The sequence below is a fragment of the Falco peregrinus genome, chromosome 12, assembly GCF_023634155.1.
Source record: "Falco peregrinus isolate bFalPer1 chromosome 12, bFalPer1.pri, whole genome shotgun sequence".
NCBI classification, from domain to species: domain Eukaryota; kingdom Metazoa; phylum Chordata; class Aves; order Falconiformes; family Falconidae; genus Falco; species Falco peregrinus.
The window spans coordinates 2449133-2476994 of record NC_073732.1 but is presented as its reverse complement, the minus strand read 5'-3'; the positions used below and the strand labels follow the sequence as shown (position 1 = coordinate 2476994).

At 45.5% G+C, this 27862-nt stretch overlaps 2 protein-coding genes across 4 annotated transcripts; one reads left to right on the top strand and one right to left on the bottom strand.

Moving 5' to 3' along the window:
- Positions 1-168: 168 nt before the first annotated feature.
- Positions 169-3708, bottom strand: ANAPC13 (anaphase promoting complex subunit 13). The gene is made up of 3 exons (XM_055817183.1): positions 3583-3708; positions 2796-2921; positions 169-612 (listed from the first exon to the last, which is right to left on the bottom strand). The coding sequence occupies exons 2-3, from the start codon at positions 2892-2894 to the stop codon at positions 487-489; spliced, it is 225 nt and encodes a 74-aa protein (XP_055673158.1). The 5' UTR covers positions 2895-2921; positions 3583-3708; the 3' UTR covers positions 169-486.
- Positions 3595-27862, top strand: CEP63 (centrosomal protein 63). Of its 3 annotated transcripts, none has more exons than XM_055817181.1 (16): positions 3595-3686; positions 4318-4489; positions 6212-6347; positions 8076-8256; positions 10191-10286; positions 12509-12634; positions 13489-13602; positions 16438-16671; positions 16931-17076; positions 17840-17974; positions 18604-18718; positions 21014-21211; positions 21652-21738; positions 23704-23909; positions 24473-24779; positions 27335-27862. In XM_055817181.1, the coding sequence occupies exons 3-16, from the start codon at positions 6304-6306 to the stop codon at positions 27491-27493; spliced, it is 2148 nt and encodes a 715-aa protein (XP_055673156.1). In that variant the 5' UTR covers positions 3595-3686; positions 4318-4489; positions 6212-6303; the 3' UTR covers positions 27494-27862. The 3 variants fall into 3 exon arrangements, with proteins under 3 accessions (XP_055673156.1, XP_055673157.1, XP_027647769.2); XM_055817182.1 differs by lacking the exon at positions 3595-3686 and adding an exon at positions 3740-3864; XM_027791968.2 differs by lacking the exon at positions 3595-3686 and having other exon boundaries at positions 3984-4523.

The window sequence follows — 27862 nt, the reverse complement described above, 5'->3', positions numbered from 1 at the left end:
GCCTGCCCAACACAACCTTCCTCAGGCACACACTAGTTAAAGACAGTAATAACTGACTTATGGCTATTTGCTTTTCTGACACTGAACACACAAGAGTACTTCTTGGGACATAAGCTTTCAGAGTCAGAAATGATCCCATTGTGAGCTTTGAAATCAATAACAACTTGAGACAATAAAAAAGACTTCTTTTATCACATGTAGAAAACATTTAAGATCAGAATTGGCACCAACTTAATAACAATTTAACAGAAGATATGAAATAATTTTACATAAGAGAAACATTCTGATAGTAGCTCTGAGGTGTCCAGATAGCCATTGTTATTTCACACTCATTACAGAAACATTTTAAACAGTGTTTAGTCACTGGGAGTAGAACCATTGTTTGAATTGAGCCTTTTTCAGAAATGTTTCCTCCTTGGAGGAGCTTATGACAGCGATGGTCAGCTGATGAATATTTTTTTATATTGCATTCATGCATCCACTGCACTAGTTTCCCGTGGGTGGAACATTTTCATGGAGATACTGCAGAGCCAAATCTGTCCACTTCATTTCTTGCTCCTTCACAGACTCTGTTGTGCCACCATTGTCTTGTTCTGGTTCAGGAAGCTCATTCTGAGAACAAAACAGAAGTACAATGCATTCCCCACATAATACGCTTCCTGAAAGGAGCAGATCACTAAGGCTTCATATGGATAAATACAAAAATCCACGAGCGAGAGACCAGAGGGTGCATCTGAACGATACATATCATACATACTGATCCACTTAAAAATTTTACTAAGCCCAGTTATGTTCTTTTCACATGAATATGGTGATTAATCTGAAAGGTAAATTGGTTTTCCAGGACCCTGGGGCCTTGCTATACACTCAGACTGCACACGCAGTGAAGGAGAATATTTAGCAAATGCAAAATAAGTAAATAACAGTGCGATGCAATTATTCCATTGCTTGTTTGCAATGTGTTTCTTCTGCTGTTGCTGAGAATACAGATAGCGATGCACTTATTATAGCTGTTATTAAGACAACTGGTTCTGTAACATGTTACTTTCCTATGGCAGGTGAGAAATCCTTCCTCCTCCTACATGCTGAACTCAGGTGTGGCTGTGCTACATCAAGAGCAGAACTCAGAAACCCCTACCAGGTGCAACACAGAGCTACTCACAACACAGTAAGGGGGAAGTATAACTTAACTGAGATCTCATTTTCCTTTCTTCTTTCTTCTATTATTTGTTCTCTGTGTTGCTGTATTGGTGCAGTCACACAGAGTGCGTGTTACTCTGCCAGATACCATTTGGGCAAGAATTCTGAGATCTAGATCTCTGGAAATCCCAGCATGAGCTAAATGATTTTTTTCAGTTTTGAAAACAGCATATGATCCAAGCCCATCTGAGTTCATCGGAATCTCTCGAGTGAGCACTGGATCAGATGCTCAGGACAGGCTCAAATACCACTTCACAGCCTTATGTTTGCTTCTTTACAATGCTGCTGAGTAAGTCTCCTGTGAAGTTGTGCTAGATTTTCTATGTGATTGCAGCCAATCCTATCCCTGGGGATCTTTATATCCACAGCTAGGCCTTTCTTTCTATTGTTAGCTGATGAGGCTTCCTGCTCCGAAGCTGCCATCTGTATGTGACTGTAAGTAGCTCGAGAGATGGCTGTAAGGAAAGAAGCAGTAATGTTTGGACACAGGGCAAAGGCAAATGTCATCAGGGAACTAGTTTATAATAATCAGCCTGCCTAATAAAGGTTATCGCAAGGAAAGGGGGGTTTGGGCTGTTGTATCTGAGAATCACAGTTCTGCAAGATCATTCCCTCAAGCTCAAATCTTGGCGGAATAACTTGTGTGCCATATTTTGGAGGATTTTGGAGGTGTGTAGCTGCTCCTTGCCCTCTCTGAAAAGACACTGGTGTAAGGGCTAAAGCTTGAGCCATGTCACCAGCAACGTGGAAATGCCTCTGTGCTAAAAGAAACTACCAGCCTATCAGTTCCCATGATCTTAGCATGACAGCTTGGTAAGTGCTAGCCAGGGTAAAGCTTGCATAACGGAAAGAACAAGGAAAGGGAAAATCCTCAGATACCTCTCATTCCCTGGTAGTTTCAAAATGGCTAAGGAAAGACATCAGTGTGGGAGATCTGAAGCTTTAAGTCTGGGCTTTGTGGGATCAGAGGTAGCTTTTTCCCAGTTGCACCTCTCTGGCTTCATAGCTGTACACGGGATGAAAAGACAGCTGCCGTGCGCTGGATGCAGCACTACGAGCAGTAGTCCTACTGCAGATGCCAGTTCATTCGCTACTATCCTTGAATTGGCAACAGCTACACTGTATCTGGAAAAGACTGATTAGGAAGATGTTTGCAGAATTTTCAACTTCTTTTAATAGAATTTCAGAAGGTGGAAATGAAGTGTAACAAAGACTGCAACTGTCAGCATGAGACCCATCCTCTATGTTCTACAAACCAACTGGGAAACCACTAGTAACATGGAGGGGAAGCACAGAGAAAGGATGATTTTACTTCTCCCTGATGCCAAACCCAGAATTGTGTGATGGGAAGGGCACTCCAGTTCTGAGGAGATTTGGCAACTGGCCAGGGGAAGGGGGAGAGAAACATCTATCTCCTCATATGCACACGGGAATGACTGGCATATGGGACAAGGAAAGCGCGAGTCAGATCCATCCCAGGAACCTTTTGTACAAATTAGCTGCACCACAAGCAGTACCCTCTGTGCCATTTCTTGGAAGGGGCTGTGATAGACACACAGGTCTTAAGTCTGATTGATAAGTAGCAATTCACCTACCAGAGGGATAGCCACATCTTCGTACGGCAATTTATCTTCCCTCCATGCATCATCGATCAAATCCAGGATCCTGCCATCCCTCTGCACTTCGCTGTCCATCCTCGTGGCAGGCGAGCGCAGCTAAATCTGTGACACAAAGCAGATACCATTTATAACATCCACATCCCCAGCCACGAAGCTGGAGTTTGGACTGTGGGCTTGCTCCAGTTTTGATCCAATTCCTTTCAAGGTTAAACTTTTATGGAAAAACCTGGAGAACGACTTCATCTGAAAAGAACACCATCCAACTGAACTGCAGGTTGATGGGCAACAGAGATGAATATGCAAAACTAGCCTGCTATTATTAATTATAGAGATTGACGTGTGTTTGCAGCAGCTGGCTGGCCTTGAGAGGTCTCTTCTGAGTGGGCCGAGGCTCCGGCGGCGCCGCCGGGTGCCGCTCGCTGCCCGCCCGCCGGTGCCCGGTGCGCAGCCCACCCCCGCGCCCGGCCGGGCAGGGCGGCACCCGCAGCCCCGGGAACTGCCGCGACAGGAGAAAGACGGGCCTGTCACCCACCCCGCGCTGCTCTCGCCACCCCGGGGGGCCGCTGCGGCTCGGCCGGGCCAGGCGCCGCCAGCACCCCGACCCGCCGGGACGGGCGCGGGCCCTGGGGGGCCCTGGGGGGCGCGGGACCCGCCCGGGCGGCCTCGCCTGCACAGCCCCCGCGCTGCCCGGGACAGCCCCCGGCGCCCCCCGCCCCGGCCCGGGCAGCCCCGCGGCCCTGCCGTGCCCCCCGCCGCGCCCTACCCTGCCCACGGCCGGCGGGCAGCCCCGACGCGGAGTGCGCAGGCGCAAGGCCCGCGCAGGCGCAGAGCCCGACCGCCGCCAGGCCCCGGCGTGCCCGCCGTTAGGTTGGCCGCGGCGGGAGGGCGGGCGGTGGCGGCGGCGTTTGGGGGGGGCAGGTGAGCCCGGCCCGGCCCGGCCCACCGGTAGCCACTGTCCGCCCCCGCGGCGGGGCCGGGCCCACACTCAGGCGGCGGGCCGGGCTGGGCGGGCCCCGGGCGGCGCCGCTCCCCGAGAGCGGGCTGGGTGAGGGGCGGCGGGGTGCCGGCCCTGAGGCGGCCGGGCAGGGCGGGGGCTCCCGGGCAGGGTGCGGGAGGGGGAGGCCGCGGTCCCGGCGGCTGCGGAGGGCGCGTTGCGGCGGGCGCTGCTGAGGGGGCGCCCGCGGGGCCCTGGGGAGGTGTCCCGCAGGCCGCGCCGTGCCTCCCGCCGGCGGTCAGCGTTCCTCCGGCCGGCGGTACCGGCGGTGAGCGTGCCTCCAGGCCGCGGGGAAGCTCCATCCTGCTGCGGTTTCTGAGTGCAAAATGATCCCAGTCTTCCCCCACAGGCGCTGTTCTCAGTATTCCCGGCGTCGTCGTCAGACTTTCTCCACTTGACTGTAGTGCTCTGATTGATTCTTTCTTGAGTTGGGATGCTAAACCTTGTTGATTTTTAAATGTTCTATCATTTTTTTTTTTTTTCAAATACGTCCTTTCTCTCCAGATTCGGCAGTGACGGGCCAGCTCTCATTGCTTCAGCTGTGGTCACCGGTAGAGATCGTTTCCCCACGCGGTGGCTGCGCAGGCCTTTGCTCGGTTGCCTGTGACTTGCACGTGACAACCTGCAGGCTTGAGAGGTTACAATATAATACCATGTCAACAAACCTGGTGTAGAGGTGTGTGATTTTAAGGCTCTTCCCCCAAACCCAGGTGAGCTGGCAAGTGTACAAAGCCGGCGTAGTGCGGGGTCTTACCTTGGGGCCCTGCTTAGAGCCTGACAGCAGCGAGAGCAGGTGCTGCATGGCTCTTCATGGCACTGGAGCCTTCAGTGTTGAGCTGATCCCAGCCTCTCCTGGAAGGAGCTGCTGTTAAAAGACCTGGATCCCTCTCCAGGTTTTCTTTCTGGATCTTAGCAGGCATTTTCCATGGTGGAAAATGAAATCTCTTTGCTACTCACTGAAAACTATTCTGTGTAGGTGTGGTTGGAATGAAACAAATGCTGCTACGGGCTAATGTCCACTGTTGCCACCTGGAGAACTCTCTTGGAGTGCTGTCAGCAGCTCTGGGGATGTGCTGATCTGCTGTCCTCAGCAGCTTTGCCATCAGCAGTACAACAAAGATGTTCAGCCTACTAATTGAATTTTCTTAAGCACAGACTGGACCAAAGAGAGAAAAACCACTATCAGAATAGGGATGGGATTGTTTTTTTTCCCCCCCCCTCAGTGAAATACTTGTTTTCTGTATGTGTATGGTTTAAAATACAGCTGAACTCCCAGGGACAGGCATTAATGTCTGGATGGTGCTTTAAAATGCTATAGGAGCAGGATCAAAGCTTCTTGTGGAAGTGAAAGAGCAAAGCTGAGTCTGCGTTTTCTGAAATCTCACTTTCTCTGACCTACTCCCCCTTTTGTTGATCGTGTAATAATGCTGTATTAATCTTTGAGGAAAGATGTGAGGATCTATCTCTAAATACTTGAGAAAGTGCCTAGATGTTTTGGAAGCAGAAGATTGTGCGAATACCTCCACAGAGTGAAACTAAAGTGTAGTGGTGTATCCTCAGGATGAATGTAACCATTTTTCTCTTAGTAAGCCACAGTTTCATGGAGGAGCACTGAAATAAATTCTAGCTTTCCAGGTGTGGTCCCACAGTAACTTTCATTATTTATTTTTGTTCCCCATTATTGTCTTTACTGTAAACCTTTCTTGCTTCACAAATACATGAAACTTTGATGTGTATGCATATGTACATGTGTTCATGACTTAAAGGATGTAATTTTTAACTAAGACAAGGTACTATGACTGTAAGCTTGTGCAACTTATTTTCATAGCTTAAGGCACCAGAGGAGTTTTTAAGGAGTTTGTGCTATCTTAAAAGAAAATTCTCACAACGATATGAACTAGCAGCGTGCCCTGAATGCGATTGTAAACAGTGTGGTCTTTCTAACCTAGTCTGTGGTAGAGACCTGGGAGAGATCTGATTTATGGATAGACTCTTACTGCTACTTGCTTACGGTTTTTCTCTGAAGTGACAAATACCCCCGTCAGAGGTGTATCCTGGCCCCTTTGGAAGTCCCTGAGTGTTGAGGGTCCACTGCAGTCTGGTGCACCCAGGAGATGGGAGATCTGCTGGTCCTAGTGTGTTGAGTTTGCCCGTTTGCTGAAGCAGAGATTCCCTTTTCACTGGTGCTGTTTGACTTAATCCTTTTATTAGATCCCACGGTTATATTGCCACAATTTGATAGTGCTGAATGGTTGCATTGGGCCTTTTTTGTCTGGTAGAAAAATCTGGTGTTCTTTGTTTGTCAGATATTTGGCTTGGAGGTTCATGAGGGTGACCATTGTTCTCACCTGTATGCTAACTGTAACTTTTTAAACTTCTTTCTTTCTTTGCTCTGCAGTTGGATGGAGAAGTGGCCTTGTTCGTGCATTGCCATGGGCGACCACTGCTTTTGTGTATTTTCTTAGCTGCTAAAGCCACCCGGATTTGGTGATGGAGGCTTTGCTGGAAGGAATGCAAAGAAATGGGCAGGGGAGGTATGTGTGCAATAGTATACACCAGTCATTCAAAAGCATATAAGTATTAATCTTCCCTCGTATTCAAAATCAAATCTTCTGGTATCAGACAGTTTCCATTGCTTAAATAAGGTTTTAGAATGTCCACTAGCGCATGCTGGACAACTAGTGTGCATTGGCCTTCAGCTGGTGCAGAAGCAAAGTCACTGGGTGAGCTGGCTTTGCAATAATCCCTTGTCAGATACTATAGTATTAATTGTTAGAAATTCAGTTTTATATCTTCCTGAAAGCCTTACCTCTTTTTGTTGTTGTTGTCTTAAACCCTTCTTACCATCCAGCATCAGGAGCAGTAGTAATTAAAGGTCTAAATAAACATTATTTTTTTTTGTAACAGCCTTGCAAGGTTAATGAGACATGACTTTGTTATCTGTTTTTATTGAAAACATCTGATTATTTTCTGCTCATTTTGGAACTGTGGAGTCCCATTCATCTCTGAAGAATCCTTAATGCTGCTCTTAGGTGAAAGTATCTAGACTTTTGGATCCGTGAGAGAGGCTGTAGTGCCAATAGTGGAAACAAATATTTTATGTGTTAAAGAAGTGTGAAGCAAAAGTCACTGATGCCATTTTCGTAGTCATCTTTGAGAATGTGACTCAAGTTTACTGATACCGCATCTTCTGCAGAGAGCTGGTTGCAGAAATCAAGTTTAGACTTAGCCTTGTATTAGCAGATGCTGTGAAGGAAACATTCCTGCTCTGCATAATAGCTGCTAATTTTTGGTTAACTTACAGGACAGGGTGAACTTTAAATTTAACTAATTTTGGCTCCTTTAAGAAGTATTTCTTTCCCTATAGGAAAACTGCCAAGTTGTGAAGTGTGCATATGCCCTGGGGGAACAGAGAAATTTCAATCCCTTAACCTATTGATTTCCATTTCTTTTCAGTGTTGCCTGTTTGACAGGCAAATTAAAGGGGTAAAGATCATCATGGAGTTCACCACCCTCTAGGGCTGTGTCTTGCAAGCCTTAATATTGTCCCTGGCTTAGCATCTTGTGAAGTTTTAGAGGAGTTAGTTGAATTGGCTTCAATAATTGCTGCACCAAATTAGAAATTGCAGCGTCACTAGGGAGCATGCTGTCCCCAATGGATTGTGAATGTTTTATTCTTCATTACCATGTTGTCATCCAACCCTCTCTACTTAGGGGTTTGCCTGCATTTGTGATAAACTTCTGTTTTCAGAAGCTGATAGCTTGGCTGCAAGATTTCTCTAGTGACTGAAACTTGGTATAAAATGCCTGTGCCTGGAGAGCAATTAAGGCAAATACAAAATATGGATAAAACATGCTCTGGATAACTTAGATAATGCATAGTACTGAGGCAAAGGGATAAGTGTTTATAGGTACTTGTAATGGTTCTCTGTATAGAAAACAAACTCTACATTTAAAGAGTGTAGGTCATCTGTTCTCACTGGGTTTTCACAAGTATTCTTCACTGGTCATGGCCAAGTCTGGATCTCGGCCCAGCGATGCGAACGTACTGCTTGTGAGATACTGCGTTAGGGAATGAGATGAGCGGCTGAGAATTGAAGCCTGTTCCTCTGCAAGCTGATTTGTATAGAGTTCAAAGCACCGCATGTGCAGAGTTGGTCCCTTGGTGCAAGTCAGTTTGTTCTGCTGACTTTGTTGGTGTGGGACACTGGACCTGTGGTGCACGGTGCCTGCTTTGTAATTTCAAGCTCTTTCCCTTCTAGCGGTGGGTTCCTGACTTCCTGTGAGGCTGAGCTGCAGGAGCTGATGAAGCAGATCGACATTATGGTGGCTCACAAGAAATCTGAATGGGAAGGGCAGACACAGGCTTTGGAAGCTTGCCTGAGTGTTCGAGAGCAGGAACTTTCCTCTGCCAGGGCAGCTCTGCAGGAGAAATACAAGGAGGTACCTCGGGTTCATACTGTTTTCTGATCGGTGTCAAGCTGTGTTTTACCTGTTACAATACAAAGACTGAACCTGTATTTCAGAGTTTGATTTTGCATGGACATGTGTTTCAGGAATTGTTTCATCAGTTTTGATTATTATTTTTTTTTAAATATTTTAATGCTAAGCCAAAACAAGGGGTAACTTTAGCAAATAGCTGTACTAATCGGCATAGGAGCGAGCCTGTCTCAGTTGGAAATCAGGAATGGAACTTACAAAAGAGCCTGTTGGAATAAGGTTGTCTTATTCATAATTCAATCAAAGTCAAGTGATCAACTCCCTGAAGGTTCGTGCAAGTCCACAGATCGAATTGTCGAAGTTACTAGGGAGAGCACAGGACATTGAATCTGGCCACAACAGTAATCAACAGCCCAGCAACCTGCAGTCATTGGTAGAAAAAACATTTGGTAGTGTAAACTACACTAAGATATTGCTGGAAGATTCTCCAAGGGCTCTTTTACACAGCTCAGGTTTTGTAGCCTTTAATTAAGGGCCCCGGGGAAGTGCAAAAAATTTCTGCATTGGTGAAGTATCCGTAAAGTGAAGGTTTTGCGTAGTATGTGAACCATAAATTTTCTCTTGTGCAAATGAACTGATGTATCTTTTCTTGGATCAGAGGAAACCAGCAGGAGTCTGGGTGTCTGTGTCTTAAGATCTAGCCACGCTGGCATTTTCTGAAAGCATTTAAAATTTGTCCTTACATTTATAGCTGCTGTGTCCTATCTTTCAGCAAGCTCTTCGATACACGGATTGTTTTGGTGGCTCTCTGATGAAGTTGCCTTGACTTCTTGGATCAAAAGCCAGCTGATAGCTGCACAGACAGTTGGGTTTTTTGGGTGGCTGTACAACTACATCTCCCAGATTACCCAAGTACTGCTGTAGCTTTTAGTACTGTGATGTGGAATCTAGTAAAGAGAATATGACAGGTTGTTGGAACAGTGGGTTAAGAACTCTGTAGTTTCTGGTTGATGTGGTCAGGTGCTTCTGCTGGTCTGCATGGCAAGTTTTGGAATTAATGTCTTTGTTACAGAGTTATGAAATCTGGAGTCATGCCACAGGATTTTCACTCACAAGAGTGGTGATTTTTATCATACAGGTTATCACTGTTATTATCAATTGTGTTTTCGCAAGACACTTTGGAAATATTTCTTACCACCAGAAGCAAACTTTGATTTCAAAACTGAGCTGTAAACTACGGTTAAAGTCACTACTGGAGTATATTCCTGCTTTTGGTTTACTCATGAATTGTCTGTGCTGATTTCTTCTAATTTTAATCTGTTGGCTTGTTGTCCTTTGGACCTGCAGTTAGAAGGGTGGCCGCTCGGGGTTGTGGAAGCGGGGCTGGGGTGGGGGGGATGACGACAAAAATAAATCACAGGAGCGGTTGGATCAATGTAAGGGAAGTCTTCCCCATGTTTCAAAGCCTCGTTTCATTCTTTGTCCCTCTCATCTCCATGTGTTTGGAATCTCAGCTTCACCTGAGAGTAGTAAGATAACGACATGGCCATCTTTTATCTTGGTAGATAGCTTGAATTCATAATGTGTGTTTATGAAGAATTTGGTGAAAATATCAGATAGAAATAGCCTTTTGACACAAGCCAAAACTGCCAGCTTCATCCCCAAAAATGACAGCCAGAAACTGGCTCAAAGCAAGAGGCCAGAACAGGAACAGTTCTGGCCCCAGCCTACCAAAGATTTAAGCATAGACTTAATGTGACTCGCAGTGAGTGACCCCATTGAAATGTGCAGTTGTTAACAGAATTAGGATCTTCTAATAGCCATTTACCACTCCTAGTATAATGTGTGTTTGTGAAATGAATACTAATTCTAGTGCCTACTGACAACAAAGTCCACTTACATTGTTTTATTTCTTTGTTTTTTAACTCTTCATTCAGATTGGCTTGTTGCGTCACCAGGTGGAAGACATGGAAAAAGCCAAACAGGACATGGTCAGAGAATATGAACAACAGCTGAAGAAATTTCAAGAGGAGGTAAGTTGCAAAAAGAGAAGATTGATTTTTTAGTTGCCGGTTGATGTACGATGTGACAGGTGAAATACTTTGTCATTGCTTTTGTTTAAATGTCATGGTTTTAAAACTTCCCATTCTTTTGATGTTTATGTTATTACAAAAAAGAGCATTGGGCGTAGACAAAGTAATGTTTTTATGCTTCATTAGGCCTGTTTTTTGCACTTCGGAGGAACTTGGTGATGAACAGAAAGCTGTTGGATAGAAGTGTGCAGTAGATGTATTGTTGCAGTTTTCATCTGCAGAAGTTTACTGCAAAAGTGTCCTGTGTTCACCCATCCTAGTCACCATAGCACTTACTCTGAAGTTGCCATGGGTACAGGCAGCAGCAGTTAGCTCTTTCAGCGTTTCATGAAATTAAAAGAGGGTGGTGGTGTAACTGGCCTGGATCGTATGAGATAGAGAGGTGAGAATGGTGTGTCATCTCATCTTCTTTTTGCCTCCATTGACTCTGATTTTGTTAGTAAGGGTTTTGTTCTCTCAAGGCATATTAGTCTTAATACGCTTAATAAAAACTAATATACTTAGAAAATAGCTTTTAAAAATAATTTCAGAGCTTTCATCTCAAAAAGCGTCTTTCTTACTGCAAGGTGGTACATGTGGAAAGTCCTGCAGATGGTATAACAGCATTCCATGCTTATGCCTTAATTCCTTGCCTGTCTCCACTCGCTTGTCAGTAGCAGTGAGTTAAATGGCATGGACAGCTAGTAGAGCATTGGCCTGTGTTCTCCGGAGGGCTGGGCCTGGTTCACGCTCAGTGTAAGCCATAAGTTAAATTAATTTGGTAGCCTCTGCTTTGACGACAGAAGGCATCTGTTCTCATTTAAAACACCTAACTATTCAGTATGACTAACAGTCTTCATTCACTAGGTGTTCCCACTGGAGTTGTGGATAAGCTGCAAAGCAAAGCTGAGGTGCATTGGCGGGTCTAAATTGCTAAAGCTAAAATACAGTGTGTGTCTTGTGGCCAAAATTGCAATGTGTTGGTCTTCTACCCACACATTATTAATGTAGATGACATTAAGCTCCAATATTCCTCAGTCTTCTGTTCTTAGTACTGTTTGGGGAAATTCTTTCTGTCTCGTTTTACCACTATTACCAGTAAAATTATAAGTAGGGTGTCTAACTCACTGAGATTGTTGAAAGGATAAACCTGTAGTCTCCTGATGTGTTTGGCAAAAGGTGTTGTCGTATTAATGCTAAGCCCGTACATCTGTCCGTTCCCATTGAACATGCCTAAGTACTTTGCTGACTAAGGGCTCTGGAGAACCTTTTCTGACCCGTGCGTGAGGTCTTGATTCAGGTGTATTTTCTTCTCGTGGTTATTCTGTTCATCTATGGGCTTAGCTTTCTCCATCAGTGAAAGGAGAATCATGACTTCTCAAATTCATCTGGCAAGTTTGGAAACTTTTTATTGGGGGGAGGTCATCAGATGGAAAATTCCGTGCAAGTTGCAAGTGATTATTTGCACAGAGGGTCATTTAAATGTCAAGAGTTTTTTCCTCATTCTTGCTTCTGATATGACTTTAGCATTCTAGCAGCAGGCGTAGGAGTGATATTTTTTGTTGGCATTCTCCACTCATTGTGAAATACATAGTGTATCTAAGCAGAAAATGACAGATGAAGTAGTGTTGATATTATGTATAATGGCAATTCTCAAATCTTCCTTCTCCCACTAAGCGGAAGAGTTCCAGTTCCCACCTGAGCTTCACAAGTATATTTTAGTCACATAAGAAACTGTACCTCTGTGCAGAACTACCCCTCAGCCTGCGTGTGGTGTGATGTGCCCCCCAGTATGAGGAGACGCAGGCGCTGTCTGCTGTTGCTGTGGCTGGGAGCCACCTGCGGAGAGAGGAGCTCTTGCTGCAATAACAGCTGCATGTAAACCTCCATCTTATCAATATTTCAGTCACGCTGTAATAGTGGTAAGACAGAGGTCTAATTAGAGCTGCTGATGTCATGACTTCAGTGGCATCTTGCTACTCTTACACAACTCGGCATATTTTGCAATTCGGTTGATATAATAGGCTCATTATACAACTAACAGTCTTCCCTTGCAAGCTGTGTGGTCTTGATGAGGGGAATTGTTTGTGCGAAGCCATTTTGTGTGCCTTCTTTCAAAGTGCTGTTTAGTTCTTGCCTTAGGGCCTTGAACAAAGTTGTCTGTTTTTCTGTATTCCTTGCAGTTGTCCAGGCTGAGGAGGAGCTATGAGAAGCTGCAGAAGAAACAACTAAGAGATGCTAGAGGAGAAGCTAACAAGGGACAAGGGGAGGACCAGATTGAAATGAGCCAACTGACCAGGAAGGTGGAGGTATGTAGCGAAATGGCAAGTGCTAACCAGAGTTTGTACATATTAACTGACCTTCTGGGTTTCACTGGTGGCTGAATAGTCAACTAGGAATTCTGCTTAAAAAGTACTTTCCATCTACTCTCCAGGTGTAGCTCTTCTCAACTGCCTGTGTAATAAAGGCAGTTTCCTGCATCGGGGCCTCTGAGTACACGGGATAAACTATGCCGCTGTTCTTATTCTTAGACTAAATAAAAGGAGGAGGGTGCTGGAAGAATAATTAATTATGTGAATGGAGCGAATTCCAGTATGGTGAGGTTGTCATCTTACTTCTTTGAGGAGGAGGGAGCTACATGTCAAACTTCTTCTCAGCCCTGTCTCATCTTTTAATCTTTCTGCTATGCTGAGCTCGATGGCACTCAATTTTCTTCTACTGTACCCTGAAGATGTGGCTAACAAACACATCTGACTGATTCAGTGTCCAATTTCTGGAGCAGACATTAGCATTAAAATTCTGTCATTCGTACTCGTCATCTTAGTGATTTCAGTAGCAGCGTGTTTTGGAAGCTAAAGCCAGTCTGAATTGTTAAACCTCTGACAGCAAATCCATGAATCTGTTAGCACTTAACATTTGTAAACAGCAATAATTGACGCTGACGTTTTTACTCAGGAGGGAAAGAAATACAGCAAGCACAGTATGTGAGGGGTTTTATACTGCTGAGTTGGTGCATCAAATGTCTGGCTAATGGTTCCCCTGCTGTGGGGAAAGGTGCATGGGGATATGGCGAGGAGTGAAAGCAAACATGGATATGAACTAGAAGGGGTCCTTGTCAACTGCATGGAAGCACTGCTCCAAGCCACCCCTGCTGTCCTTGCAGGAGTTTCGTCAAAAATCACTTGACTGGGAGAAGCAGTGCCTGCTTTACCAGCAGCAGGTGGCATCGCTGGAGGCACAGAGGAAGGCTTTGGCTGAGCAGTCTGAACTCGTTCAGGTACAATTAATATGTGCTGGAAGTTTTTGTTTGTGGCAGCAGGTGGGAGGGGAAGGAGCGGGGGAAGAGACTAATGAAATCTCTCAGGTTTGAATCCAGTTTAGGTTGCCATTGAAATGATTTTTAATGTCCCAGTGGAATAAAGTTTGCCTATGTAAGTGCTATAAGGAAGAAAGATCTGGAGTTTGTCAACAGAGGTTAGAGAAACTTTGTGCAGCGCTCCCTGCCACCTCTCCAATTAGTAGAGAAGATAGTAGGATGATGCTTTTCCAAGGAGGTGAAGACCACAGCATATGAACTTAAAATAGCTGCTACACCATGTTGTCTCATGCAAAGCTGTATACCTGCCAGTAGCTAAAGACGTACCTTGTGGGTCCAGCTCAGAGGATGATGTTGGGAAATGGTCGTCCCCTATAACACATACTTCCTCAAAGTACTGAAGTAACAGCAGTTTTCAGCTCCTGCCCTGCCCCCCCCCCTTTTTTTTTTTTAAGTCTTGTAAAGGCAAGGAGTAGTGGGGCTGCTGTTTCTGAAAAGCTAATCGTTCAGTGAGTTAGTAGTGCTGCAGCAGAGCAAGATGAATTGACCTAGAGCACAGCTGTGAAGTCACACTGACACAATCACAGCAGACACTGATAAGAAGCTCTTGCTGGGGCCTTTACACTTAATGGGCTCCTGATTTGCTCTGGAGTGGAAGCTCCTGCAAGGAGGAAGTTTGTGATGACAGGATTGAAGCTGGCTCTGACAGGGGCTTTGTGAGAGGCTGACACTAGTAGATCTACAAATGCAGAGAGAGTCCTTGAGCAGAAGGTCTTGCAGCTCTGCTGTCTTTGTATCACTGATAGCTCAATTGTCTGAGAACAGATGTGTCCTTGGAGTGCGGGCTGGTACACTGGAGCACAGAGGAACTCTTCTTACTGTGCAGCAGAAAAACAGGAATCTGGGGAGATTTTTCCTAAGTGGCGTAGACGATTTAGGTGCATAGGTACTGCGAACAGACTGCTCGAGTCCTCAATTTCTTTGAAAAGCCCAGCACGAAATTGCTAATTTTTTTGCCTTGAATGTTTCTATGCATTTTCTATGCTTGGTTGTTTTTTTGGCACAAGGTCAAGCTGAGATCTGTGACCATGGAGTACTTGCCCTTTGCTGCTTTCAGCTGGCTTCCCCTCGTATCTTTCAGTGCAGCTTAGGGAAGCCTGGTGTTCTTACCCAGTGTGGAGCACCTTCCTCTAACACCTGTGGCCTTTGAAGTTGACAGGTGAAACTTGGAATTCTGTGCTGTCCTGCGTGTTCTGTGCCTGGAAATAAGAGATAGCTTAAATGTTTTCTTAATGCAGAAATAAATACTCAAGTAGTCTGGTACTCTGATTTTTGGGTGGAGAAAGGCTGTACTTTAAACTCTTACACCTCCTGATTATGTTTTCTGTTGTGACTATTCACATAATGAAAAGGCTGTGATCAAAATTATACCATAGGCACAGTTCCTATAGTTTTATCAGTTATGAGGCATTATCACCTCTCTTGTGAAGACAGGCTGAGAGAGTTTGGGTTGTTCAGGCTGGAGAAGGCTCTGGGGAGACCTTAGGGCAGCCTGCTTAGTACCTAATGGGGAGGGGACCTATAAGAAAGCCAGAGGGTGACTTTTTACAAAAGTGTGTAGCGGTGGGACAAGGGGGAGTGGTTTGAAACTGAAAGAGGGGAGATTTGGATTAGGTATAAGGAAGAAATTCTGCCCTGCGAGGGCGGCGAGGCACTGGTGGAGGCTGCCCCGAGCAGCTGTGGGTGCCCCATCCCTGGCAGCGCCCAGGGCCAGGCCGGACGGGGCTGGGAGCAGCCTGGTGCAGGGGAAGGTGACCCTGCCCGTGGCAGGGGGGTGGGACTAGATGATGTTTAAGGACCCATCCAACTCAAACCATTCTGTGATTATGTGCCAGGCAATAAATAAAGGCATGTGGTGATTCTGAAGCTGGCAGAAATCACTAGTCTTAGAAGCCGGGAGGAAAAGACTACTCAAATATTTTGTTTCAGCCTTTAAAAATTATAAAGTACTATACAAAAAGGGTATATATGAAGTGACTATTGTTAGAACCTTATATGAGAGCTGGCTTCTTAAATTTCACCAGCTAGCTCTGTGGAAAGAAATGCTATGAAATTAAGTATTGTGCCTGTAAATAATAGAGCATATATCGTTTGCTAGTCACATGTTCCTTATAACTTCTTTTGTCTGCCATTAAAACAAAGAAACATTCAAAGTGAGCATTCTTGCAAGCTGTTAGAACCAGATATTTACTGCATAAAGCAAATGTAATTGACTGTTACGCTGAGTTCGGGTTTAGATCTGTTTGGTGGTTGTGGTTTTATTTTTCATTGTGCAACAAGAGCTGCTTTCTGTCCTGGTGTGGAATTAACGACTAGGTAATCTTTAGCTTGTGTATGGTATTTGTAAACCTTCTTAGATGCTGCTGTTTCTCCTGGCCAAGCCTTAGGTTAATGAGCAAAAAACAGCAGGCAGCTTTGTTCTTAGACAGCTTGTTCTTGGACAACTCGAGTTGATCTGAGATCCTCTTTTCCCAGATGCTTTGAACCCCTTTTAGAATAATAGGTCCCCCTCTTTTTTTTTTTTTTTTTTTTCCACATTTATTCTGTTTGCCTTCAGAAGTTTTACCCATCTTGTAACCTGGGAACAACACTTTCCCTAATTCCCTGAGAGGCAGTGTTGCTTACTTTGAGAATGTGGCTTGTTACAGAAAGAAATCTGTAGTTGTTTTGAGTGTAATTTTGATACACTGTGTTTTCTATAGTTTAGCTTTAATGCAAACCAGTTGCTCTTAATAGACTCAGCTCGCCAATCGGAAGCGGATTCTGGAGTCGGTGGAGTTGGCCAGCCAGTCGGAAATCCAGCATTTAACCAGCAAGCTGGAGAGGGCCAATGATGCTATCTGTGCCAATGAGCTGGAGGTGGAGAGGCTTAACGTGAGAGTGGATGACCTGACTGAAAACAATCGGACGATTCTGGAAGATCAGCGAAGAGTTCAGGAAGAACTAAGGCAGTCCAAGAAAATGTTAGAGGTCAGTGGAGGAACTCTTAGGAAACTGAATATAAAGCATTGCTTGTGAGAAGTGGCAGGAAGGCTCTTCATTCCAGAGCACATGCCTCTTTCTAGAGCCTTTGTGGAGTTCCTGGTTGGCCTCAAAGCTGGTTTTGTACTGTTGTGGTGCTCTGCAGTGTTTCCATGGGTTCCTTACAAAGCTGATCAGTGTCTTGTTGCTTTACAGCAACCTGATCTGATCCATCTTGCAACAGTCATTCCTTCTTCCTCCCATGCAGGTGCTACAAGATGAGAAGATGGAACTTCGAGCCACCCTGCAGTCTCAAGAAGATTTCATTGAGAGCTCCAGGCTGCAGCAGGAACAGTTGCAGGAAGAGCTGGCTAGGCTGACTGAAGCTCTTCACACAAAAGAACTCCTCATCAGGTAGCATCTCTCAGGTAGCAGGTTCTCCCACTGAGGACAGTAGAAGCATTTTCCTAACAGCTGGATCTGTATGGGTTGATACAGAGAATGGTACGCTCATTTCTCGCAAGTCCATGCAGCATTTGCCAAATCACATTGCTTTTGAAATCAGCTGATACTCAGGGAAGAGTGTGGAAGGAATCTGCTATACACTCAGCTAGGTTTCCGGAGGCAGCTGGGTTTTTGAGGGTGTTTTTCCCCAGGCATTTTCAATCAAGTGCTGGAAGCCTTTCAGGATTTGCTAATGCGTTTATTAACATAGGCGAAAGCTCTCGCTGCTTTATTGATGGCAGATCCGAGGGTCTTGGTCAGGTAACGGCATACGTGACAAAATCATCTTGGCACTTCTGCACAGGCAACACGCCAAAGCTGTAGAGTTCTGATGGCCATATCCAGAGGTTTTGGTGTATGTTACCTGACAGACACACTGTTCCTTGCAAGGACGTTTCTTCTTGGATGTGTGCTGATGGCAGGGAGTGTCTGGATCAGGGAGGCCAACAGCAAAATAGGAGGTGGTCTTTTTTAACCCGGCCTGCACTCCCAACAGGGGGCTGTCATCCAACTAGTATGTTTGCTTATTCACAGCGCACGTGGGTGTCACCTGCTGTTGGGTTTTGTGTATATTTTTCAGAGCATTCCAAGAAAATGGTGGTTATGTTCACTGTATTAGTGAACTCAGATGTGACATTTCTGTGCTGAGATTAAAGTTCAAGTTTCTACTTAGGGCCTTGGAGGAACGCTTGCAAGAGAAACAGTTGTCTTCTCCGGGGCTGGAGCTGGAGCGTATACTACTGCAGCTGGATGTTGCCCAGAAGAAGGAACAGCACTTACAGTCAGAGATGACTCATCTTGAGAACAGGTAGCTGACTGCTTGCTTCCCCTGGCTGTGCAATGAAACCTGGATAATAATATAATACCTAATGCATTGTATTCATCAAGTTAACCAGTCCCACTGATTTCTGTAGGCTTATTTTAAATATCAAAGGGCTAAAGAAATCAAGTGCTATTCATTTTGCCGTTTAATAGTGAGACTGTTTTGCTAATTGGTTGGCTGCTTTTCACTGCACACTGTGGGTGTTTTCAGGTTTTAGCTTGCTTAGTCTTAGCACCTTCATTCGTAATGGGCTAAGGAGTCTTTGTTAGTCAGCTGGTAAGAACCAGATCTAGACCTTCCTGTGAAATAAGAATTATAAACAAGTCTTCCTCTCCAAGTTTGTGGTTTTCAGACTAATGTTTGCATGGGAAGTTTGTAATCTTAGTATGGTAAAGAAACAAACAAGAAACAGCTATTATCTGTTAGATCAGGTTCCTGATCTCTTTTGAAATGATTTTGGTAAACAAAACCAAAGGATTGGTAGGGAACTTTTTGGTTAAGAGTCCGGTTTCTGTTATGACGGACATAGGAGACTGCTTGGAAGATCAAAGTTTCTCTGACCACGTCCTCCTCCTTGGGGTATTCTAATCTGTAGTTCTAAATTTGGTACGCAGCCTGGTGTCTTCAAATGCAAGGTGTGTACAGCTGAGCAAAGAGCTGGATGAGACTATCAAAGAGCTGCAGTCAATGGAAGAACACTGTACTGAGTCAAAGGCAGAGATTAAAAAGGTAATGTTGCTTTGCTCCTGGAGGGTGGGAAAGGCACTTGTGGAGCCAGCCATTCCCATGTGTGTCCTGTGCCTCAGCAGTGCACAGTTAGCAAAGCTCCGAATGGGACCAGGGGCCGGGAGTGCTGTGGAGGCAGGGATATGCTGAAGGGTAAGGGGCAGGTCTGACGGGAGGAGTTGAGGGGGCGGGTTTGCAGGTTTCTGTGCTTGGCTGTGCGGCTTGCTTTGTGAGCAGCTGTTAGGCCTACTGGAGCATGTTCAGAGAGGGGCAATGAAGCTAGGGAAGGGTCTGGAGCACGTGTCTTATGAGGGGTGGCTGAGGGAAGTGAGGGGGTTCAGCCTGGAGAAGAGGAGGCTCAGGGGAGACCTTATCGCTCTTTGCAACTGCCTGACAGCAGATTGTAGCGAGGTGGAGGTCAGCCTTTTCTTCAGGTAGCAAGCAACAGGACAAGAGGAAATGGCTTCAGGTTGCAACAGGGGAGGTTCAGATTGGATATTAGGAGAAATTCCTCCACCAAAAGGGTTGTCAAGCACTGGAACAGGCTGCCCAGGGAGACGGCTGAGTCACCTTCCCTGGGGATATCTGTAAGACATGTAGATGTGGCACTTAGGGACATGGTTCAGTGATGGGCTTGGCAGTGCTGTCTTAAACGTCTTTTCCAACCTAAACGATTCTATGATTCTGCATCACGCAGTACTTCTGGAGAGACTCGAATTAGTGCTGGAGGGGCAAACATGCAAAGAAATTGAGGCCTGGAATCCTGACTTTAAGCCTAATACAGGCTCCCAACAGGATGAAGAGCAGGGAGGGAATGGATTTTGCTGTAGTTTGTCCTATCGCACCTGGGACAGGCCTTCAGAAGTGTTCTAGTCTGTATGTGAATAACGGAGTTTGTTTCAGGTTTGATACCGAGACATGAACTCAGGGGCTGGAAGAGATGGAGCAGCTCATCTGCTGTGAGGACCTCACCCTGGTGTTCTGTGCACCCAAGGGAGGCAAGCCCTCCAGAAGGCTTGAGTTTTAGTGATGGTCTAGATCAGTTAGTGTAAGGCTTTCACTGAAGCTTGGTTAGAGTGAGACCTTACTGGACTTGCGTGGAAAAACCTCATTTCTGTGAAAATCTTTCATCCTTTATTCTGAATGTACAGAGGTGCAGATCTTGCCAGAGATGTGTGCTTGGTTACACATTTAAACAGCCACGCAATAAATGAATCTTCTACAGGCTGCTGGGGAGGAAAAAGAGATTTATTATGGTTGTTTCTATTTTATGTACTTGGGAGGCATTGAGGTGACATGGAGATAAATCACCTTATGTATAGTATTTACATGGCTAGGCAGAGATCATCTGGTTCGATTTTCTAAAATGCTTCTAATTCTCAGAAAAATCCTGGAGCTTTGGGTGGTTAATATTTCTGGCTAACAGAATGGAATACCAGGGAAGAAATCATGCTATGTTGTTGTTCTGTTATGTCACTGAATAAATATACGGTATGCCTACCGGAATATTGTATGCAATGCAGGCCTGCCATCTCAAAAAGGATTGAATAAAACAAGGTAAGTTATGGAAAAAGATGACCAAAAGGATGGAGTGTTTTTTATACAGGGAACAGCTGAATGGAATAGGACTTACCAAACTGGAAAAGAGATAAATGAGTTTGAACGTACCAAAAATAAAAGCCTGTCATGTGGAAGGTAAATAGGGAATGATTATTCTCTCATAATGCAGGGACTAGTGGTCATCAAATGGAGTTATGAAAACAAAGAGGTATATTTTTACCCTCTGCATAGCTAGCTTGTGGAAGTTTGCCATGGGTAGCTTTGCTTGCTACAAGCTGATATTGATTCAAAAGACTTAGGGCAAATCCATGTAAGAAAAGCCTGGCTGGAGCTATTTAAAGATACCACGTCTGGCTCAGGAAGGCAGAGTGGCAAATTGCAAGGTTATATTATGAAAGTGTTACTGTGCTTGCCCAGTGATGGTAAATGTTTGGGTATCTGTTGGTCACGGAGGTAGAATGGTGAACTAAAGAAGCTATGATTTGGTCAGTTATGGGTCTTCTCCAGTACTCCACAGCATGTAACTGTCTTGTCTCAGTTGGCAGTGTATGGTGTGGAAAAGAATTGGGATGAGGTGGTTTTCAATCAAGAGGGACAAGCATGCACAGAGGGCTCGTTACATAGAGCTTTTTGTTTTCCAGTACTTAGATTTCACATTACCATATGCAATGCTTTTGCTTTTTTTTGCTGAAACATCTTTTAAAAGCTCGTGGGTGGTGTGTGCATATCTTTCTCCAGCTGAAAGAGCAGCTCTCTCAAGCTGAACAAACTCACAGCAGTGAGCTAGAAGGGATGAAAAGGGAAGTCTCCAGGTTGACACAGGAGCTGCACCAGCGGGACATCACAATTGCATCTGCAAGTGGCTCCACATCAGACCTAGAACAACGGCTGAGAACAGAGATTGAAAGAGCAGAGAGGAAAGCAGTGGAGCACAGGGTAAAAAAGGCTGAAGACTCTTATGCTGTCTCTTCAGGGGATCTGAAGGCTTGGAATGCCATCCTAGTTTTTAGCTATGTTGATAGTTTCCTTCTCTCTTCAGCCCTTTAACAAAGGCTTTGAGACCATTCTGATGCAATCTTCTAATTTACGGTGTTCACTGAATCTGTCTTGCTGTTTCTTTTCAAACCAGTAGTTGGAAGTCCACAGAATTATTTGAGATCACTCGTGCTAACTAGGCCTGGATGGTGACATCTTTGAAAACTAAAGTAAATGACTGTGCATGATTATTTGTATGGCCTTCTCTGTAGGGTCCCTGCAGAACTAATGGCCCAAACCTTGCTTTGTACTTGTGCTTGAATTGAGGGTGGAAGATGCCTGTAGGGTGTTGTGGGCATGTGTTGTGTTCTTTTTCCTGAGTTTCTTGTTTGTCTCCTCAGGTACTTCTGGGCCAGCTGGAAGCCTTGAGGCTGGAAAACCGTCATCTCTCAGAGGTGCTGGAAAAAACTGAGCGTGGTGTGCTAGAGGTATGCATTAGGGGCCAGAGGGGGGGAAGGGGCTAGTGCTGTGTATCCCCTACCTGGGTGCCTGGGCCTCTCAAAATGCTTGGTAGAGTTCAGTGAACTTAAAACCCAAGGGAAAGGGGCAGTTTGTGAGGAAATAAGGTGCAGGAATCCTGAGCGTCTTGTTTGGTCTGAGAGTAGTGAGAAGTACTGCAGAAACAGAGCCATCGTCTCAGTTTCTTCTCCATGGGGTCTAGCCCATGTTTTTAGTACATTTTATTACATTTCTGCTTTATGCTAGTTTATCTCAAACCTCTGATTCTAAATCTCTGATGACTTTTTGACCTGTCCCAGAGCTGTAACTGCTCCAGTCGTTGCAATTTCTGGGTTGAGAGTGTGTTCCCCTCCTGGTGAGGAGCCATTCAGCAGGGCTGTCCCTTGCGCCCCACAGGCAGGTTGCAGCCTGGGAATGTGGGCTGGGTGCCTTGGGGCAGTGCACTGGGAAAGGGTGCTGTGGTGGGCTTCTGCTGGTGGGGCACTCTTGGGGCTAGATGAGGTCACCTTGTCCAGAGGAGAGAAGGGGAGACTTGGCAGGAGTAGTGCCTTGGAGGTGGTTCATTTTGGTGCCTGTGTGAAGGAAGAAACTGTTAGTTTGCAAGTTCTGTCTCACGTAAACCAGAATGGATGCCTCACAGGGGGCAAGGGATGGATTCAGACAGCTGAAAACCTAACGGGGGTGTATCATCAGAGCTTTTATCCTGTCAAATGTCAATGCTCTAACATTAATTCGGGGTGACTGTCAAATATGCCAAGTTCTTGGGAAACTGTTGAACAGAAGCTTGTGGCTGGTGAGATGGAGAAGACCCAAAGCTTTCCTAAGGGCTGGTTTGGGACTGAAATGACCTAAGGCCCACTACTTTCTGCTTTAAGTGCCTGGTGAGCTTTTGCCTGTTTGACTTACTAAAAACTTGCTGGCAAAGTGCAAAGCAAGGACCTATTTTTTTTTTTTTTTTTTAAAAAAAGCCCCCCAGCCCCATGGCACAGGAGCTACTGATCTTGGCCAAGATCTCCTAATGCCTGTTTGGAAGGTCCCTAGATACAGTAGCATGTATGTATTAGCAGCAATGAGAATGAATTAAGGATCTAAATTTAACGGAATGGGTGAAAAAGAAAGTGGGACTGTCATAGGAGTAGAAAAAATGGGAATTATATCCACCTAGCCTTGTAAGGAGAAGATGGGGAAAGAAGCAAGTTGTTTGGAGTTTCAAAAAGAAAAAAACCCACCACAATTCAGTTTTACCAGTGGAAGTTTCTAAAGGGCTATGGGTCATCCCAGGTGGGGAGGCATATGTGCAGGCTTTTGTAATTATTACCATAGGCCTTTGCTAATTTGAGTGAGTAGATCTAGAAGTGTTCTTGCAAACAGCTTTGCTGGTAGATCACATGAAAGGTAGTTTCTCCATGAGAGTGGTTACTTCTCATCAACAGCTAAGCCACTGGCATATGTGTTTCTTCACACCTGTAGGAAGTATCTGGCAGAGTCTGCTACTCTGATACCTAGGGAGTTACTGAGACAGTTCATGTGGGTGCCACCTGAGTGGCATCAGCTTTGGCCGAGAGGCTTCCATCTTAGCTAAGTGAGGGAATCCTAGAATATACAGCTGGAGGGAAACTCGAGGTCATATAGTTGTTCTCATTATCCCAAGGCCAGAGGCAGATACGTCTGAACTACTCTTGATCTATATTTTCCTCTTTTCAAAAGCATCCAATGGTGGGAGAGACTTCCTTTCCTAGGCAGGCCAGCACAGCTTGTCTGGATGCAGACGCAGTAATTGATTTGCTATTGTGAAAGCCTTGAAAATTTTGCCAGTCAAAATTGAGATTAGAGGAATCACTTGCTGGCCTTTGCTCTGCATTTGACTATGGTGTCTTGCAAATCAGACGTTTCAACTTCAGACACTTCAGCTTCAGCCCTTCTCTGTCTGTTAGGGAAAAGATGTCACCCTAAGAGCATTCAGTGAAGACTATGCTGTTGAACTAAATAAATTAAAGTCTGAGAACCAGCAATTGCGGAAGGATCTAGCAGAGGCCAAAGCAAAAGTGGAGCTCGCTCAGCAGGTCTGCCAGGATGAACCTGGGGGCACTGGTCAGCAGATGCAAAGCGAAGAGCCTGAGGCTGGGGATGTGCAGTGCAGGTGAGTATTGCACGGCCCCAAGGATGCACTTCCTTATTATGAAAGAGAACAAGGCGTGGAGATGTGTGGGTTTTTAATGATGTGCTTTATGTATAGTATCTATCACCAGCACATAATAGGTATGGGAGAACACAAGGACTGTTTTGGTATCTGCCTTTATGCTTTAAGTAGTGCAATAGCTTTTAGTCCCAGCTGGTTTGCATTCTGCAAACCCAGCTACTATTTGACTGTCTTTTGACTGCCTTTGCCTTTTTCTTTGATTGAGAAGCAGTACATGTTCTTTTCAGTGAAGGGATTAGATTCGGTCCAGGTGGCTGTGCTCCTTTCTGTTGCAGTACTAGGATGTGCAGGCTGTAGGTTTTGGTATCTACAATAGCAGAAGAGTGAGAGAGAATTCCTTAGACATCTGCATCTGGAAGCGCTTCGGCGACAAGGGCCACTTTGGATTGCTGGGGCTATTAGTAACCTGTATGTTAATTGTTATCTCTGCACAAGTTTTTGCTGAAGTTCAGCTGCTAAAAGGCAAACTGTCGAACAGTTACGTGTCCAAACCTGCCTTTCAGGACAACTTCGGAAGCACAGCAAAAACATGATGAACAAACAGAGAGACTACATCACAAGCCTGATGGGACTGTTCAGCATCATCAAGGGGAGCCCCAGCGATGGGGAGCTACTGAAATAGGAACTGTGACCCCCAAGACTGGTGAGCTACACACCCAGACCAGCAGGAAGAACTGCATGGAGTCACTTGCTTTGGGTGCCTTGCTGGGAACGGATTCTTCGCTTCATGTGCTGGATGGAAACGAAGATTTTGCGGATGAAGCGTCTGAGCGGTCCGTCTCAAGTCGTCAGAGAGGATCTGTGCCTTTGGTGAGCAGCTCTGTAGAAGCTGGTTGCTGTTCAACAGCTGAGGATATACCTAGGTTCTCAGCTGGCAAAAGGAGCCAGATGATGAATGATGCAGAATGTATGATCTGACTGCATGGTGTGTATGATTCTGTAAGCATACATCAAATGTTAAACAGTGAGGAAAAAACACTGCTGGATGGTTAGTACTTGGACAACGGGAGCCATGTGGTTATTCCTTAGAACTCTCTGCAGGAGGGCTTTGTGTTTGGTATAGCTGCTAAGCCGATGCCAGAAGCTGATGGGTCTGTCCATACTGGTGCTGTACGTCAGTGTGTGCCATGACCCGCTTCTGTTGCTTCAGCATTCTGCTTCGGCTTTTGGCTTCGGACTGTAGTAGAGGCTCAGAGTGGCTGCAGAGTGCTGAGTATTTCAACATACAGTTTCTGGGTGAATCTGAAAGCTGGCACTGCACATCTACGTTCACTGTAATGCATAGCGGGAATTTGACTCCTCTGAATGGGACTGCAGTAGTCAGCACGCTGAACTTAGAACCACTTATGCTGGCTGATAGGAAAGCCTGAAATCGGTGCTCCACTGCACAAGGGGAGGCTGTTATTTTTCCATCGCTGATCATACCTTTTCAGTGGGGAGCAGTGTTGGCACCTTCTCTGCCCTTTAACCTCAGCTCAGTTGCTGGAGCACTTGCCCCAGATACAACTGGGATTCAATCACTTCTTCCTTTGGTGTTTAAGACCATATATCCCAGTACCCGCTGTAATTACCAGGCTGTAGGCTGACTTAGGCAGGGAGAAGAATGAAAGAGGGTTGCTGAGAGCAGTTCTCATACGCTGGGTCAGACAGGGCTGTAGTATTTTGGGGAGGGGAGAGTCCCGAGTGCTGGTCCTTGCTCCAGACGTGTTGTCCCGAGCAGTCTTCGGCGTGTTTTCTCTTCTGGTTGTGTGGTGTTAGCAGTGACAACAGCTATTTTTATGTGGTGGGGAGCCCAGAGAAGAGTCCCTAGGGCTGATGCACAGATAAGCAGAGGCTTGTCAGGTCAGTAGATCTTGGTGAGGTTTAGTACCAAAAATAGGCCTTGATTGTTTCAAGGCTAAAGTAGCTTGTGGGCATGTCCAGAAAACAAATGCTGGGAGCTTAGGGAACTGTAATGCTCTAAATGGAAACTCTCCAGATTGTGGAATTGGAACTGAAGTGTGAACAGTTCCACTTCAGGGTCTGAGCAGCACTAGGGCTTGATGTTTAGTGGAAGAGAACGGGCTGCTTTTTGTTCTGGCAGGTAGAAATAAGGTTTCTAAGGAAATGCCAATATTTCTGCTGGTGTCAACTGGGACTTCCTGCTCGTGATCAGGCTGCAGCGTCTTTAAATCAGTTCTTTGAATATTGAAAGGAGAGTTCTCAGCAGTAGGCAATAGTGAGGTGGGAGAGATTTGCTTGTTATCTGCAGCCTTTTTTTCTGCTTCTCTTTGTTCCTGGCTGTTGATAAAAGATCAGAAAACTGTGAGACTCCAGGATCTGGAAATAACCAGTTAAGTTCTCTTGCCAGGGCGCTGAGGCAAGTTTTCTGTAATGGAAAGCAGCCCCTTAGTAACTTTGTAATTCACCTGCCAGCCCCTGTGCAGGAAGCTTCATCTCCTTGTAAATTAAGCCAAGTTTACAATGTTATTTTTGTAAGTTAAGAACTTGTGGGTAAGTGAGGTGGATAGCAGGAATAGTTCTTGACTGTAAAGGAAAGAATCTGGGGTAGTTTATTGTCCGTTGCTGGCCGAACTGAAGTGGTGCTCAGTGAGCTATGATGGGAATTTGGTCTGTGCTTCCCTTGTGGCGTTGTCCCAGGAACCCATTATTTCAGGGAAGAACAGGAGATACATAAAAGAAAGTAAGAGAATATGCCCAGTGCTCGTCCAGTCTGGTAGTTCTTTCCCTTCCCTGGAACGCATATTCTGAGATGCTGCTGCTCCCCGAGACTTTTATGAAGACGAGGAGCAGGATGTAGACCTTAAGTGTGAGGCTGCACTAACACACCCAGGACAAAACCCTTGGTATTTTGTGGTGCCCTTCTCTAGTGTTACGCTATGATGGCACATGCCGTGTCGTTCCCTCTCGTTGTTTGAAGTGGAGGGGCTGGTAATTGAAGTGAAGCTCAGTTCCCCTAAGTAAACAGTCCGTTCCTGTGGATACCTCTGGGGTCAGGGTTCTGCCTGTGAAGTGCAACAGTTGTGTAGGCACATGGAGAGGTTATTTCTCTTCAGCTCTAGCCCCTCAGTGCCTTAGAGAGGGGAACTACTGGAACGGAAAAATTTCAAGTGCTGAGGTATTGGTTTTACTCCGTGCGGTTTTGGCAAAGGCTTGGGAGGCTTTCGCTGTCGGTTGGAGACTGTTGGGAGGGACATTTACCTACGATGGAAGCGTGAGACCCGAGTGCTTAATCTGCCCAACAGGATAGAAATGGCACGAGAGCCATTTAGAAGCATGTTGAGTTCCGTGGTTTGCGGATCCATAGTGTTTCTGGCTGAAACTTGGAATAAAATAACACTTGGTGTCCCTTTGTTTCCCTGTAGTGCCCCCTGCCCACAGCTTCAGTTGGATCGATAGCTGCAAGATACCTGGAAGAGGAAGAACTGAGATCCCAGCACATCCTGGAGTGCCTAAATGCTCACATTGAGGAGCTGAAAAAAGAGAGTGAAAAGATTGTGAGACAATTCGGACACCAGGAGTAATGTTTCTTGCTGAATTTGAATGCTGGTTTACTTACGTGGTTCCAAACTGTGGCTGGGGAGGAATCTTTAAAGAAATTGCCATGGGAGCGTGAGTGAGAGGCTGTATCTTCCACTTTGAGCTGAATCAGCAGGATGGGTATTGAGGAAAGGAAGCTCCTCCCAAGTTTGATCTGATGGAAGGTGTTACACCACAAACACTTCAGTCAGCTTGCTGTAGGTCAGAAAGCTGTATCAGAGCTGTGTGTGTGTGCACTTACAAAGGGATCATAGTGTTCGTTAGAAGCAAACCATTTTCTAATTTTAATGTAAAGTATTTTAAGTATATTTTATACATGTAAGAGCACTGAAATAAAACGGAATGGAAAACCA

Coding starts and splice junctions, on each gene's coding strand:
- ANAPC13 (XM_055817183.1), bottom strand. CDS start 2,894: ATGGACAGCGAAGTGCAGAGGGATGGCAGGATCCTGGATTTGATCGAT. Junction 613..2,795: donor AAGATGTGGCTATCCCTCTG/GTAGGTGAATTG, acceptor TTTTGTTCTCAG/AATGAGCTTCCTGAACCAGA.
- CEP63 (XM_055817181.1), top strand. CDS start 6,304: ATGGAGGCTTTGCTGGAAGGAATGCAAAGAAATGGGCAGGGGAG. Junction 6,348..8,075: donor CAAAGAAATGGGCAGGGGAG/GTATGTGTGCAA, acceptor TTTCCCTTCTAG/CGGTGGGTTCCTGACTTCCT. Junction 23,910..24,472: donor GCTGGGGATGTGCAGTGCAG/GTGAGTATTGCA, acceptor CCTGCCTTTCAG/GACAACTTCGGAAGCACAGC.